General features: G+C 33.3%; 2 protein-coding genes across 6 annotated transcripts in view; one reads left to right on the top strand and one right to left on the bottom strand.

Annotated features, from left to right (window-relative positions):
• Rtnl1 (Reticulon-like1) overlaps positions 1–4,636 on the bottom strand; it is a 23,504-nt gene extending 18,868 nt beyond the window's left edge. For all 3 annotated transcript variants that reach the window (XM_067357697.1, XM_012362431.2, XM_067357710.1), the window contains exon 1: positions 3,532–4,636. In XM_067357697.1, the coding sequence (XP_067213798.1) occupies positions 3,532–4,636 (1,105 nt within the window). The remainder of the gene's footprint in view (positions 1–3,531) is intronic.
• Positions 1–16,578, top strand: part of lace (serine palmitoyltransferase long chain base subunit) — a 16,944-nt gene extending 366 nt beyond the window's left edge. The window contains exons 1-12 of one of the 3 annotated variants that reach the window (XM_012362428.2): positions 5,018–5,158; positions 6,136–6,384; positions 6,484–6,704; positions 9,994–10,179; positions 10,642–10,796; positions 10,875–11,020; positions 11,532–11,750; positions 11,830–11,993; positions 12,070–12,231; positions 12,320–12,582; positions 12,736–12,865; positions 12,928–16,578. In XM_012362428.2, the coding sequence (XP_012217851.1) occupies positions 6,513–6,704; positions 9,994–10,179; positions 10,642–10,796; positions 10,875–11,020; positions 11,532–11,750; positions 11,830–11,993; positions 12,070–12,231; positions 12,320–12,582; positions 12,736–12,865; positions 12,928–13,035 (1,725 nt within the window). In that variant the 5' untranslated portion in view covers positions 5,018–5,158; positions 6,136–6,384; positions 6,484–6,512 and the 3' untranslated portion in view covers positions 13,036–16,578. Of the gene's footprint in view, positions 1–5,017; positions 5,159–6,135; positions 6,705–9,993; positions 10,180–10,641; positions 10,797–10,874; positions 11,021–11,531; positions 11,751–11,829; positions 11,994–12,069; positions 12,232–12,319; positions 12,583–12,735; positions 12,866–12,927 lie in introns of those variants that run through there. The other 2 variants (XM_012362430.2, XM_067357721.1) reach the window with 2 other exon arrangements.

Here is a 16,578-nt window from a genome sequence, read left to right as displayed (position 1 = left end):
TATCTTCGAAATCTTGGTCTCCTAAAATTCAAGATCTATATTTTAACACATTACGGACAGATGATAAAATATATCGCGTTTCGTATTCTATTTTACGTAAAAATTCATAATTAATATGTATTTTGAAATATATGTAATTTTTTAATATTTATTAAAATAAAATATTTAACATGACAATTATTTTTAACTACTAACAAACCACAAGTAACTTAAAAATATTTGACAAACCAAAAAATAACTGTCTACTGGGAATGATTAGCAAGAAATTGTCTGCTCCGCAATGTATTAAATGCGTAAAGTAAGCGAGCAGTGTAACAATAGAATATTTTATAAGATTGTAAAAGGAACTCTATGGTTTTGAGAGAGAAAATAAAAGTGCAATTAAAATACAGAAAAATTTTACACCAAATAGTTTTAACACTTTGACTGCCAAGCTAATTTTGCGCACGCGAACGTTGTTTAAAAAAACAGCAGAAAAAAGTTATCAGAACCAAGCGTGGATGTCTCGGAACACAAAAAATATTACAAAATTACGTTCAATTTCTACCTATTTCTAACAAAAAAAAGGTAAGATTAACTGAAATTAATAAAATTTATATACGGTAGTTATAAACGGACGAATTGGGGCGGATTCATCATAATAATATAATTTGTTAACAAACGTTTTATTGTCTCTATTCAATATTCTATTATAAACATTTAATAAAGCTATTCCTAATAAATCGAGTCATTAAAACCGTCATCCATTTAAGGATAATGAGAACTCTTGCAAAAGTATGCATCAGTCAAGCTTACATGACGTGGCAGTTAAAGTGATAAAAAAGTCAAGAATACATGTTATAAGACCCGATATAAAAATAAATTATACATATTTAATTTTTTATTTCAAACATTTGATTAAACTTTATCAGTTCTATTTTCGTTTCAAAAACAGCATTGCGACGCAAAAAAGAGATTTCTCCGTTTATAGACCCAGTACATCCAAAGAATTATATAAAAGTTCCTATTAAAATGTTATAAAATATTTTGATATTATTTTGAAACACTGTATGTTTTTGCAATATCATAAGTTTCGAGGTTTCTAACGCTCAATAGGGAAGGTAGGGAGAATACATGACCGGTACGACGTGTGAATCATGTATAAAAATACTCATTCACCGAGCCAGTACGCAGGAGCCAATACATACAGTTTGTGTAAATGTGTGCATAGCTGTGCTACACATAACAGTCGATGACGAATATCACGTATTGTGAAATTACATCAGTAGAAAAACCATATGTATTTGCTTTGCTGATAAAATTTAAGCAAACTTGAAAGAAGTCATGCATAAAGCTCAAATATCGCTTTTAATTAATTTGTCTTAATTAACATAAAAACACCAATTACATTTACACCTTTTTAAATATCATTAAATATCATTAAATATCACAAAAATAAAATATCAAAAAAAAGTTAAGAAATGCTTGTTGTAATTTTTATTCATAATATTATATATATATATTTATATAAATGTTAAGTTTTAAATCAAAATCCGAGAAATAAAGTCTACTTGAAATTATCTAAAAAATACAATCATTAATCATTTTCTCTCTTAAATATTTTAGTTTGTTGTGAACAGCTTGTTTTCATTATTAGTTAGATAAAAATTATAGACTTATCAATATTTTACATTTTATCAATGTTTGAAAGAAAATCAATTTTAAATAAACTAAAGCATTCGTAAAAAGCACCCTACATATGTGTATTCCGTAAAACTCTTCCAAGTATCATAGATCAGAATAAAACGATATAAATTCACAGAGATTTAAATTTACGTCCAAGAATGAAATATGTTTCTTGTATTTAAACAGTTTTTAGAATAAATTTATTTTAGAAATATTTTTGCAGAAAATTGTTTAGTTTCGATTAAAATTAAATTTATATTTGAAAATTCTCATGTTTAAAAAAACAAACTAAAGACCGTGAAAACTGTTATCGATTAATTTCTTATTTGTTCCTCCTTTTTTTCATATACAACACTTCGTCATTCATTAAATTAGATTGCGAGTGTTTTGTTTATATTAGATAATGTATCGCTAAATATAAAGTACGCGACCCTCTGTGTAATGTGACATTTCTCAGTTATCACTAGACACGCAACAGACACATGGGGGAACCGAAAAGTGTCATGCGGATCAATATAATACGTACAGCGAAAGATGATCTCAACCTATGATGTCAACTCTAACGCGAAATGATACGGCTTTTAAATAAGATATGCAATAATATTGCAATCTCTTGTCACATACGTTCTCATTGTATTATAAATGAGAGATAATTAACATTTTAAGAACTTAAAAAATTAGTACATTATTATTACAATGATTATCACATCATAAAAGGATGTAAAGAATATAAATGATGTCAAACATCATTAAGAAACGTAAATAAGTTTCGGTTTACTACCAGAATTACTCACGATTGTTATCATTGATGATATCAGTGCAGATCTTTAATTACTTCTCGCAACAGCTGAAGCTCAAAGTTAGCGCCGTTGCCATAAATTTTCTGCGCGTCGGCGCCGTACGCGGAATGCATCATTCTTTAGTCGTTAAGTAGAGCGTAGGATTATATAAAGAAGAAAAAAATACGCAGGTTACACGATTATAGCTATTTTTATTCAGGATCGCGCATACAACGTACGAAAGATAGCTGAGCAAGTATCACGTCGATGGCATACCGTAACCAAGCGGAAGCGCTTCCAAGCATGGTCGAGTTCGTGCGTCGTTACTAAATTAATTAGCGTATTCTCGTCACTTAAAAAATCAAAATTTTTGGCCCACAAGCGTCAGGCTCGGATTAATCAATCGTACGAAATTTTATTCAGATATTTGTGTAATAATGTCGTTATCTTTTTCGATTTTGTCAAATTTGTGTTGTTCAAATTATCTGAAGCACAATTTCATATTTTCTCTTAATTTTAAATTTTTAGTAATATTCGGAGATTATATTATAATTAATGTTTTTTTAGAAGCTAATGATTAAAAGAGATTCAATATGTGAAAATTGATTCAAATTAAATAGAAATTCGCAGGTTAATTACAGCATTTCTTCACATTTTACTATTGAGAGCATGAAACGTTCCATATCTATCAATTCAAATTTGTTCTATCTTTATATAACTTCATTAAAATATATAAATGATGTAAACAATTTCATATTCTGATCATTGTTTCAATAAAGTTAAATGTTGTACATTCGAAAAAATTAGTTTTTACCGAAAAACAAAAGCTCTCATTCTACATTTTTCATTAAAAATGGATAAATGAAATATGTCGGAAAATTTCATTGAATAACTGCTTTTTTTTCGTAACCTTTGTCGATGAAAATATATGAAACGTTTAAATTCAAGCTCGCGAAAAGTAAAAAAAATGCGTATGAGACAAGCTGATGTTCACGGTCAGTGACAGATTATCTCAACATCACTCACGCAACTTGGCGATAATTCATGCTTCGAAATTAGAGAATGTGAAGAATATTTTTGCACTCACCTAATCCCATGTCTTTAAATATCTCCTTCGGCGCAATCTCAATTTCCTGCTTCTTCTTGCCAACCGGACGAGGGCAGATGTAATCGGGTTCTTTGGGTTTCGGTGCTTCGCGCCGTTTGACACTCCCGGAATCGACGCTCCGCTGAGGCGGTGACGGTTTATCCTTGACAGTTTCCGCGACTAGGAAATCGTGCGACATCTCGTACTTGTCCTGGCGCGCACTCTCCAGGAGCTCCGCCTCCTTGGGCAAGGGGGGTAGTGGTTTCATCGGTGGCTCGAGTTCCTTCGCCTGCTCCCGCTTCACGTCCGTTTTCTCCACGACGTTCCACGAATCATCGTCCATAATGTTTTTAGTCTTGTCTTCCTTCGGCGGCACGATGTCATCCCCGAGGAAGTCCAGCACCGGCGATTTCTCCGCTGTCGGCAGCACCGACGATTTCACGCTCGGCAAAAAGTCGTCGATATTGGTACTGCTCGGCGGTGCGGTTTCGTGCCACTTTCCTTGATCGAAACCGAATGTCGGGTCTTCGCGTTCCTCAATCGATTGAACCTTGCTGTCGGCCTTGTTCTCGTCATCGGTGCTTTTCGCCGGCGACGAAAATAGAAAGTCATTGTCATCGTTGACGGTGGAAGCGATCGAGGTCGGCAACAGCGGCGGCTGAAGATTAATCTCGTCGTCATCATCGTCGCGAAACTGGCGCGCGGGGGAGGCCCGCTCGGTTTCGACGAACGCCATGCTGGCGAGCTTGGGATCGACCGGGTCCAGCGGCCGCTGGAACGGATCCGACGACTGCGCCATAGACTCGCACTTGTCGAACTCCGCGGAAGGCGGCAGCGTCGCGGGCACGGATTTCGTTTCGACGTCGCCGACGTCGGCGATGAGCGCGCTCGGCAGCAGCTCGGAGTCCGACGCCCGGAAGGAGTCGCCGATATGCAGCAGGTCGTCGACACGTGGCGCGTCTATCAGTCGCGGCTGTTGTTGATGTTGTTGTTCCGCGCGATCGTCCGGGGAGCTGTCGTGGCAGAGATGTTCGAAATCGTCGACCGAGTCGTGGTCCCTCTTGAACGGTATGTCGCCAGGCGCGTCCTGGATCCGCGAGTCCATCCTCAGCACCGAGATGATGGCGATCCCCTGCTCTTCGCGGCTAACGATGACTCACCGATCGGACAAGCTCGCTGATAGCGGTTATAGCTTCGATCCTGCACGACGTTGGTTGCGCGAAATGTTGCGCGATGTCTCCCTACTCTCATAAAAGCCAGGTTCTAGGAGCGGTACTACTCCCACCTGCTGCCACTGTCGCTGCTGCCGGCGGCTCCTCAGTGGGGTACATCCGACGTCCTTGCCGTCCTGACTCACCACCTCGTTTTTGGACACTCGTTATTAACCTCGCCGCGTCGCGTCTCACGCTCTCGCTATGGCCTGCTTTCGTCGACTCGGGAGATACGCGCGATCACCCGTAAATGTCAACCGCTTCTCATGTGTTGTCGGCCGTGTCGATCAGCTGACGGACGAGTAGAACACGACTCGCGACCACTGACTAGAACTTGCGATGGCAGACTAGTAGCGGAGAGAAAATCTTACCACGGTTATGGACAACGGTTATAAAGCGCCAACCGGTACAGCCAAGTTAGTATTCGCGATCGACGGGTGGATTCGGCTGCGAGACACGCTCCCCCATTGCGAAGGGGTTGCCCTCTCCTATCGCGTTCAGCAACACAGAGACCAATCACGTGATCGCTGTCGCCCCCACTCGTTTATTATATCGAAACGAGTAACAGCCGTTGCGTCCGATTGTTACCGGTTGTCCCGCTAAACAGCCGGCCGGCCGGCTGATCGGTACTATTATTTTTTATATCGATCATTTTCGATCACTTTCACTCTGTGCTCCGAAATTTTGAAATTCGATATTTTATTTGTTAGAAGCTCTTTCGATAACTCGCAGAAAAATAATCTGTCGCTTATTTTTTATCTATATCTTTATTTTGGTATATCTTTGAATTGATTAAAAATTTACATTATTATTTTATGGATCTAATTGTTTGGAATTGTATTTTTCATGTTTTCTTCTATAGAAAAAATCAACTTTAGTTTACTTTAGAAAACCGCTTTTAAAAGGAATTTTGTATTATTTCAAATACAGAAAATGTAATGTAATGTACATCTTTCGATTCTTATTATTCGAAATATTTATATCCTGAGGTTATCAGTTTCGATAGGATTTGCTATATGTATACTTTGTAATTCTTCCCCGGCCTTTTTCTTTAACATGTAAAAATACTAGTGTCCTACTTTTGTCGCATTATTTATTAACAAATATTCCTTTGGGCAATTTAAAGTCAATATTTTCTTAACAAAAAAAAAATAGATATTTCTAGCATTATGTATCCTCGTTATTTCTAATAAAAAGTTAATTAAACTGAAAAAATAGAGTTTTTTTCTATTCAACTTTAAAGCTCAATTCATGAAGTTTACGATTTCAGTAATGAATTCAAGCAGAATATTATTGTAAAATTGACCCATCACCAGATATTGACGTAAATGTGGAGGATAAAACCTGTGAGCGCGCAAAAGAAGGTTAAATCATCTGACCTGTTTTCAAATAGGATTCTGCCCAGCGGGCGAGACAAGGAAGAAAACAGTCGACGTAACGCGTCGCTCTTAGGTGCGGTGCAACATAGTGCAGTACGTTCGAGGCCTGCGTAAAGGCACATCGGCCGGTGCATCGCAGGGCGTCGCAAAACGACGCAAAGCAGCTTAGGAAAGGAACTTATCTCGGTTATACCCGCGCAGGCGCCGATCAGCAACGCGTATTACTACAACCGGACGTACGACGGTGGTGTGAGTAGCGAGTGGTGAGTGGTAGCGACAAGTACGACGACGCATCGCGACGTCTACCGCCCGTACCGTCATCCGTGGCTTTCGATGCGAATTGAGCGCGAAATTATCGTCAGGTAAAATCAGCGGACAACAGAGTGTGCAAATGAACGGATCGACGATGGCGACGACGACAACGAGGTTGCGCGCTACGGACACGTGTAGCGAGGAAGCGCCAAGAGCACTTGAGGGAAGGCCGATAAAACCGTCATTGCGGAACGGTTTAACCTCTCACGGCGCCGAAGAAGCCGGTAAAATCAACGGCTACACGCTGACCAGCAATGGACACGTACGCGATGTAAGTAGCAACGTAACGTACCGGTGAGAGCGCCGTTACGCGCCCTTTGTCGATCACCCGAGCTGCGATAACTCGTGCGATTGCTTGGTTTTTTTTCACTCGTCTTGTCCTACGTTGCCTATCAATCCCGTCCCATCCTTCAGTCACTCGCGAATCACATGGTGAGGATTTATTATTGTTGAATGCACGATCATACGACACTGTATTCTCACAATCTTCTCTTCTTCGTAATATACACTTTCAACTGTTCTTGAAGCTTACAGTGTGCTTCAGAAATAGCATTCATACAATAAAAACGGGATTTGCATGCGAAAATTTACACACAATAAAGACGTTAACTGCAAAATTCCAAACAGTATTGTTAATTAGATTGATTTCACAGAATTCGTCGAATTTGTTACATAAAATTATAAATTGAATTACAAGCGATACAAATAATTTTTATTTGTTATGTATTTTATCAATCGAAACAATATCTCATCAAGTTGCACGAGATGAACCATGCATTTATGCGTGGCTCGTCCAGTTAAGAGTATCTTCCAATTAAATTATCATATCTCGAGTCACACTACTTAAATGCCTGGACCGATAAAGTTCTTAATAAGCTTGATCGATGATAATAGGCTTGATCGTGATAGCACAGATTCCGAAGAAATTTGTCTTCTTTTTTGCTTTGTATATATAAGAAGTGATATTAGAATGTAAAACACCAATCGGCAAACTCATGTTTAAGAAAATCAATCGTCTTTAAAAAAAACTTCAAATTAGTAACTTTAATATTATAATGATAATGTATTTCCAAGAAATATCATATAATAAAAATTTTTTTTGCGTATTTAAAATAAATATTTTCATAAAATCCAAATTTTAAGAATTGTTTAGGTTAAAAAAGTGATTATGTCATTGTCTGAAAAGATGGAAACAAATCGCAAATATTTAAACTTAAACATGCAAATTAAATTAACTTATGTTTTAATCATTAAAACAGATAAAATTTTAAAACTTTATGTTGAATTAAAATACTTTTTTATTCTTTGAAATTGCTATTTCGAATTAACTTTTGTTAGTGTAAAATAAATAATTTTAACTATTATCTAATTTTACTTCAATATTCCATCTGTTGATAGAATACATATACTTAAGTCGTCAATCAATCATAATTAGATTAAATAACGCATTTAAATTGCAATTTCGCATGAAAGATAGTACTTCTCAATATTAATTGATTGTTGATATCAGTTATTTCCGAATAGATATATATAAGCATTATTAAATTTTAATTGAGCGAGAATATTCATGATTAAATATTTTATAGTACCTTATATACATTCTCTTTTTGTCTCCTTTTCACCTCTTTAAATAAAAGTATAAAATCGTATAATTTACGACCAATTTATACTGCAAATTATAACTCCATACATTATTCATTAGTGTGATAAAACTTAGCATACTAATTTTCACATTTATAAAAGTTCGAATATATTAAAACTTCATACGAACGTCTATAATGCCGATTCGCTGATAAGTACGCAACATTATTTCTATATTGCGTTGCTAAAACATTGTTAAAAATATATTATTGAGCAATGCAAATAGTGCACGTGCTGCTTCTTTAAGTGCAATAGTACTTTTAGTTACTGCCTCGAGATTTCGTTCGTTCATCCGTGAGATATTCTAAATCGGCAATGAGTAATTCATGTGCGGAAATCGTTATCAGTGTCGTAATCAATTTTAGAGATTATGATAAGGGTTCTCAAATCGCAATACCTGAAGCGACTAATACAAGATAATAAAACATACACCGTCTATTTTGTTCCAGTGCAATTAAATTGGTGATACGTGAAAAAAAACGCATGAAATTTTTAAGAAGTCACATGTGTTCAAACAGATTTTGCAATATCTTACAAATAAATTGTACCTTGTAATGCTTAGATAAGTACATAAGTACTCGTACACTTTTTAACGATAAGCCGCAAGATGTCCGGTAAAACTGCATATGTTCTTAAAAAATTAAATGATAAACAGAACGAAATGTAATTAACATATCCGAATGTAGTTCATAATTTCACTTTACGAATCTTTTTCTTATCGTATCGCAGTGCAGCCTAGTTTTTCTATTGCGTCTTACTTAAATATTCAGCTACATGAGTAGCTGAAGCGATAAATGAGAACAAAAGCGTGATACAATCGAAAAAAAGAAATTAATATTTCTAGGAAAAAGAAATAAACATTTCCACTGTATGTGGAAAAAACGGAAAAGAAACTCGGTATCGTTTGAGCACCATTTGAAGCTGCGCTGGCATAATTGTAATTGAGAAGTCGAGCATATCTAGCAGTTTCAAGCTGGCAAAGTGAAACGTGAAACTATAACACTTTTATATGTGCAAAAATTGTATTTTTGAAAATCAATCGTAGAATTATCAGACTCGTTATTTTTATCAAGCAAACTTTTTCTAGACAATACAAAAAATTCCGATGTGTCAGATCTACCGAATGACTTGTAGAAAAAATCGAAGTAAATCATCGTTTATTGCACTTTGCTAATTTCCAGTACTGCGTATTTTTACAATCAAGCTTCATATTAAAATTCCATCAAAAGTAAAATAAGCATAGTTCGCTAAAAATCCTTATTTCCAATTGCTTATGTAAAATCTAGAAATGTTTTGACGTTTTTTTTTTAAGAAGAATCGATTCTGAATGGCCCAAGAAATTTGTAAAATATACGAATTTTTTTTGTGCGTTATGTACGTATATGAAATTATATTATTTTATATATAACCTTAAGAAAACCTTTCTGATAGGAATAAAGGAAAATATCGATTAAAGCATTGTAATATCCTCTGAAAAATCATGCAACCTTTAAAGAAGGTTGAATTGTTTGAGGGAGAAAGTAGGCCAGTGACACGTTTTAACGATAAGCCGCAAGATGTCTGGTAAAACTGCATATGTTCTTAAAAAATAAAATGATAAACACGACGAAGTGTAATTAAGATATCTGAATATAATTCATAATTTCGTATTACGAATCTTTTTCTTATCGTATCGCAGTACAAACCAGTTCTTTTATTGCGTCTTACTTAATCGTATTTTTGTGTATTTTTTTTCATCTTCTTTATTGTATGTAAAGTATTGAAAATAAAAGAATTTGTTTCATAACATTTTTTTGTCGCATTATACGTAACAAGCGCATTTCCTAAAGAATGAAATTACTTCATTACTTATAGAACAAAACAAAATCATATGGGTTTTTTTATGGGGATACACAATTTAATGTATAAATTTATTTCAGTCTTCCCGCAATCCAACTAAACAAAAAAAAGAAGTTAAAAAAGCACTGCGGTCAAAGGAGTCCTTTGAAAAGGTTTCGTTCATCACAGCGGCGCTTACACACCTTGGTTTCTACATTCTCATGTTCCTGGGATTTATTAATCAGTTATTGTTTGTTCCAAAGGGTGCCACCGAGAAGAATAGAAAGGTAAGGTGACGATTATTTATATTTCATGAAATATTAATACATTTATAGTATATACTTAATGAAAGTAAAAAGAATACCACAAATCTAAAAATAAAGATCTATGATCTTCTCTCAAAGTCAATATCATTTATAATATATTAAAGAATTTTTATAAATGTCATAAAAAATAAAAATGTTATATGCTATTAATATATTTAAAAAAATCAAAATAAAAATGATATTCGTTTTGTTCTGTAGAAAATAATTTTGTTACATTAAATTAATATTTTTCTTTTATTTTAATAATTTTTGTTTTTGTCTGCCACAAACACATTTTCCTATGTAACGTTATTATTATGCTATATAGGAAAATTAATTTTTTATTTTTTGTAACATTTATAATTTTCGCATTAATTTTCTGTGCATTTCATGATTTTTTGCATAATGTTTAAACGCTACGCCATATTAAATATGTATTTTTAGGGATATGCTCCACTCTATGACAATTTCGAGAAATTTTATCTTAGATACGTCTATAGGAGAGTCAGAGATTGTTGGAATAGGCCAATATGCTCCGTTCCCGGTGCAACGTTAATATTAAAGGATCGAGTTACTAAAGACTATGGATGGACGTTTCAGTAAGTTTCACCACGTACGAGAATATGACATTGACATATCAATAGATTTGAAAAATCCCGATATTTTAATTCTGACAGATTTACTGGAACTGAAACGCCATGTATAAACTTGGGCTCTTACAATTATTTAGGATTCGCCGAGGCGAGTAGTAAGTGCGCTAACGACAGCATCGAAACGCTCAGGAAGTTTGGCTGTGCCAGTTGTAGTACACGTCTTGAATTAGGTAAATACCTAGTGGGATCCGGCTGTAACTTGAGAGATCCTTGTTTTTATTTTTTTTTAATTTTTATACTAAAATTTACCAATATTTAAAACATTCCAACTGTGAGAGAGTATAAAATGAAAATTTTGTTTTCAACACTTTGACGGGCGCATGCAAATACTCTTGCCTGTTGTTAGCATCTCATTTAGAAGTCATCGATAGCTGCTGGTTAGTAAAGTCACGTATACGTGATAGCGGCTATCAAAATGTTAAGGCAGTTTATCCAGTAGCAATCTACTTGGAATGGTGAAATATGCAGTGTTCGTTAAAACAATGCGACACCTTCAAAGTTCAAAAGGCAGTTACGCACTTTTACATCGAGTTATAGTATTGAAAATTGACTGTTCAAAAATTTATACTGTTTTTCTTGTACAATAATTTGGTAATAATGATGTACCGCAATTCATCAAAAATGTTTTAAATCAAAACTGTATTATGAAGAAAGAATTGAAGGGATTGTTTTTATCACTAGGAAATATGCCCATACACGATGAATTAGAAGAATTAACTGCGAAATTTCTGGGAGTGGAAGACGCAATAGTGTTTGGAATGGGATTCGCAACGAATGCATTGAATTTGCCTTCTTTGGTCAGCGAAGACTGTTTAGTTCTTAGCGACGAAAAGAATCATGCGTCGCTTATTCTGGGACTGCGATTGTCTGGCGCAGTGATACGGATCTTCAAGCACAATAGTAAGCGATTTGTAATCATTTACAATGTACAATTATCTTTTGTTTCTTCGAGTACAAAGAAGTACATGGTTTATCACAGACGTAAAACACTTGGAAGACTGCTTAAAGAAGGCTATTGTTTATGGTCAACCAAAGTCTGGTAAACCTTGGAAGAAAATAGTTATCATTGTCGAAGGTATTTATTCTATGGAAGGCTCAATTGTCCATCTACCCGAGATAGTGGAATTGAAAAAGAAATATAAAGTTCGTAAGAGTTTTTTTTTTTTTCGATTATTAATTAACGTTTGATATTGTTATGATTAATGTAAATTTTGAACAGGCCTATCTTTATGTGGATGAAGCGCACAGCATAGGTGCCACAGGAAAGCGCGGGAGAGGAGTTTGCGATTATTACGGCATTGATCCGCATGAAATCGATATACTTATGGGAACATTCACGAAAAGCTTCGGCTCGGCGGGTGGATATATAGCCGGAACGAAAGTAATAAGATTCAACGAAAGTTCAATCATCAATGTTTCAACATTGATGTACAATTCTCATAAATCTCTTGTTCAAATATTTATTTCAGGCATTGATAAATTATTTAAGAATACACAGTCACGCACATACATATGCGGTATCCATGTCTCCGCCGGTTACCCAACAAATTATCACGTCGATGCGAATTATCGCAGGCGAAGATGGCACCGATGCTGGTGACAAACGAATCAAACAATTAGCTAGGAATACAAAATACTTTAGACGCAGATTAAATCAAATCGGAGTTATAATCTATGGAAATGATGATTCTCCCGTTGTGCCTATGCTAGTTTATCTATTTTCTAAGATTGGGTAAGTAGAAAAAAAAATATTCTTGAAGCCTATATCAGATTTGTATTTTCAAAAGCTTGCATGACAGTACATTTCAAGACAATCGAAAAAAACTAATAGAAAATATATGTCTGTAAAATAAAAAAAAAATGTTTTTCCAAATGTTCAATACAGTGCAGTGATCCGTACTCTGATAAAGTATAATATTGCAACTGTCGGTGTTGGATTCCCAGCAACACCGTTAATGGAAGGCAGAATTAGATTTTGCCTTTCCGCTGCGCATACAAAGGAACAGTTGGATTATGTAAGTAGTATTACGAAATCGAAAGAATTATATTGTTCTGATGACCATCGTTTTTATTTCAGGTATTGTCGCATATTGAGATGATTGCGGACACGTTAGGATTAAGATACTCGAAGAAACCTCGTACCACTACAAAAATAGAATACTATTCCGACAGCGAAACAGAATGACCTACCTCATAAAATAATGAATTAGGCAATTTTATTTTTATGAGGAGAATCAAGATAGCCAAGAGCTTTAAATGCCACAAAATAGATGTAGATACAATTCGTACATCAATTGAGGAAGCTTTATTACAATTATTACAACAATAAGCTTACGCTTTTATAATAAGAAAATGGAGGGATGCGATGTATTGTATAATCAATAGTCATTTATATGTCTGTGGCACAGTTGTGATGATTCTTATGTGTTGAGCGAGTAAACAAACCAAGTAATATCGGTATTGTCAAATGCCTACGTCAACGAATTATATTGTATATACAATTAATTTTATTGTTTACGAATTCTTACAGTATTCACCTAATTATAAAAACGTTCAGTTCCATGAGAGCGTTACGTTAAAATACATTAAGAGTATTCGAAAGTTACTAAATTTTTTACATCGACTGTTTCTTCGTTAATATCGTATCTCACATTGTGCTATAGCTATTGCTTATCTTGCTCAAATTAACAATAGTTTTATTTTACTTATATCACGCTATATAATACACATCGTGGATAGAACATCTGCCAAAGTAAAGTTCAAATTTAGTAGCGTTCAATGTATTTAATGCATTGTCTAATTCTTTTTACGGTTATGATTATTCCTATCTTTATATAATTGAAAAAATTATATGATTGATAAAGAATTTACTTTTAATTATCAAGAAGAAAGACTTATATAAAAAACTATTGTTATTAATATTTGTTGCATTCACGATTTTAGCAACTTTCTTGTGTTTAATTACAGAGGGGTCGGTTTCATAATATGTTTATAGCAACACTGCTTTTCACTATTAAAAGTAATTTTTTATAAACACAAGTCTATAATTAAAATGTAATATTTTTCTCTGACGAATCAATCGTCTTTGAATAGAATATATGTAGCGTTAATTAGTTGTAAGTAAAGCAATAATTTCTAAGAATTCGTCATTCATATTGTCTTCAACATTCCTTAGCAACAAAATCAGCGGGCAAATTTTTCAGTTTTATATTCGAAAAAAATCTTTACATATCAACACTATTCTATCTCTAAGTAAACGTCTGATTGACGATTATCTTTGAAATAGCTTCTTAATATCTTGGTACTTGATACTATATTTTCTTACGGCAAAATATGCTAATTTTCTTTGATGTACAGATTTTGAACGAGAGTACGTAATACGCGTAACGTTGATGATAAACAATGGAACAATAAAAAATATCTTAAATTATCGCTCCAGTAAATATCTAACGATCATTGTTGGAGTTCTATTTTTATTTGATTATAAACATACTGCCACTATTATGATCTCTTAGTGCTTATGAAGGTACATATGACTGATAGATCAAATGATATTAGAAGATAACATGGGAATTTAAAGTAGAACCAAATCATATTTTAATTATCATGTGACATTTAATAAACAAAAATTTATGATGTGACAATGATTATGAAGAGACAAGAAAAAAAGATGAATGTTAATTGCCATGTGACGTTCTGTTCTTGAAGTTATTTTGTGCGAAATATCTAAAATTTATTGCTTCTTATTAGGATTCAAACGAATTTTATGATGATGAATCATTCAAACAATTTGAAAGATTTAAACCAAGTTTAATTAATCAGATTTCAAACAGTTCGAATCTTTAACTTTTTGAATTGTTCGATTATTAAAAATTCTACTTATTATCATATCAAACATTACGAAGTCATGTTACTTTTATAATATTTTATATGTATGCAAAATCACACCAGATTTTTTTACGATAAAGTTAAAATTAAATTTTGACACGGTAGCATCGATAATATGCAAAATGAGTTTGTTAAACCTCATTAATAAATTTCCATAAATTTCTCTACATAACATTTCTCTACATATTTAAATGCTTATGCAAATACATTAAACATATATCTATATCTTAAAAAAGAAGAAAATTTGATAGACTATTATATCACTACCACTTATATTACCAGCCAATTAGCGACAAATAGTTGAAATATTACTGTAAGTTTTAAAAAGATTCCATTGCTACTTGCAAGTACGGATAATGCAAATGTAGTATAGTTCAAGATTTATATGGAACTCGTTCAAAGTTCAATATATTTATAGTTTATAGCTAACTTAGTTTAAAATTTAAAAATATTTGTGAAATTACAATGTAATGCAAATTATCTGATATGTAAAACAGTATAACAATGTTTAATAAGGCTTCTGGCTTCCTGCCATATCTAATTATGTAGCAATATTAGATTATGACAAAACCAAAAAATAATGAATTTTTTATATTGCATATTGAAAGAAATAAAAATTAATAAATAAATAATTTCTGTAGCATGCATGTTTTCAACAAAATAGAAATATCGAATGTACCATCGAATAGCATGTGAAGAAATTAATTTTGATATTTAATGCAAAAACAAAAATTTGTTTTATTTTTTACTTCTCATATATAATCTAATATGACTGCAGTTAGAGAAGTCAGAAGCCTGAAATTAATACATTCAGCATTAGTTGTTATAGGAGTTAGACACGGGCGAGAATGTGTTAAACAATGTTACAGTTATTTTAAAAATTGCATCAGTTATATGAAAATATTTTTATGTTTTTAATTGAATAATTTAAAATTCTGTGTTAAATGTATCTCGTGTACTGAATTTTTTTGCTAAATGAGGCTATATTATATAAAATACATTAATTGTACATCGGTTTTGTATATTTTGCATCAAAAGCACATGTAATCTAATAGCAATAAGAGAAATTCTTGACAATCGGATAAATCCAAAATGCAGCTGAGATATGAACACTGTCTAATTGTGCGTTTGGCATTAATACGCTTCTCTGATTTTAAGTCGTTCGTACAGTGCCACATTTAATATAAAGATTATGAATCTTGCATGTAAGCAAGTAATATAAAGCTTTTATTCAATATAACTGCATTGGATTTATATATAAGTCAGATAATTATGTATATTTAATGCTAAATATGGTTACACAATATGAAGACAACTTATTATACCAGTTACTTTTTTTCTAACTGCGTTTTCCTACACTTTCTGCATTTCTACCATAAAAGGGCTATTTCAAAAATCCTATTTTTTATAAAATATGGAAACTTATTACTGTAATTATGTCTATTTTGTTAAAAATCCGTTCGTAATCTCCGCGTTAAATTGTATAATAGATTTGTATGTGAAAATGTAAAAAATATCGTATGTGCAATTCAGTTACCATAAGTTGAATCTATTTTCTCGAATAGCACATTTTTAAAGTGCATTAGCATCGCACAAATAAAACTCGCTTTATGAAGCGAAAAGCTATTTTATATTAGGAGACCAAAAAGAAAAAAAAATCTTTTTAAAGCTTAATGCTAGCAATTGTTGAAAAATGGATAAGAAACATTAAGAAATTGTTGACTGTTTTTCAACATTTCTCGACGATTTCGCAGTATAAACATTCCTGATTAATAAGGCTATTTTTGTAATTAGCAAAACGAACGCTTTTGACAAAATATATTATTATTATTACTACAAA

The sequence above is a fragment of the Linepithema humile genome, chromosome 1 (genome assembly GCF_040581485.1).
Source record: "Linepithema humile isolate Giens D197 chromosome 1, Lhum_UNIL_v1.0, whole genome shotgun sequence".
Taxonomy (NCBI): Eukaryota; Metazoa; Arthropoda; class Insecta; order Hymenoptera; family Formicidae; genus Linepithema; species Linepithema humile.
This window is presented reverse-complemented; position numbering and strand designations above follow the sequence as displayed.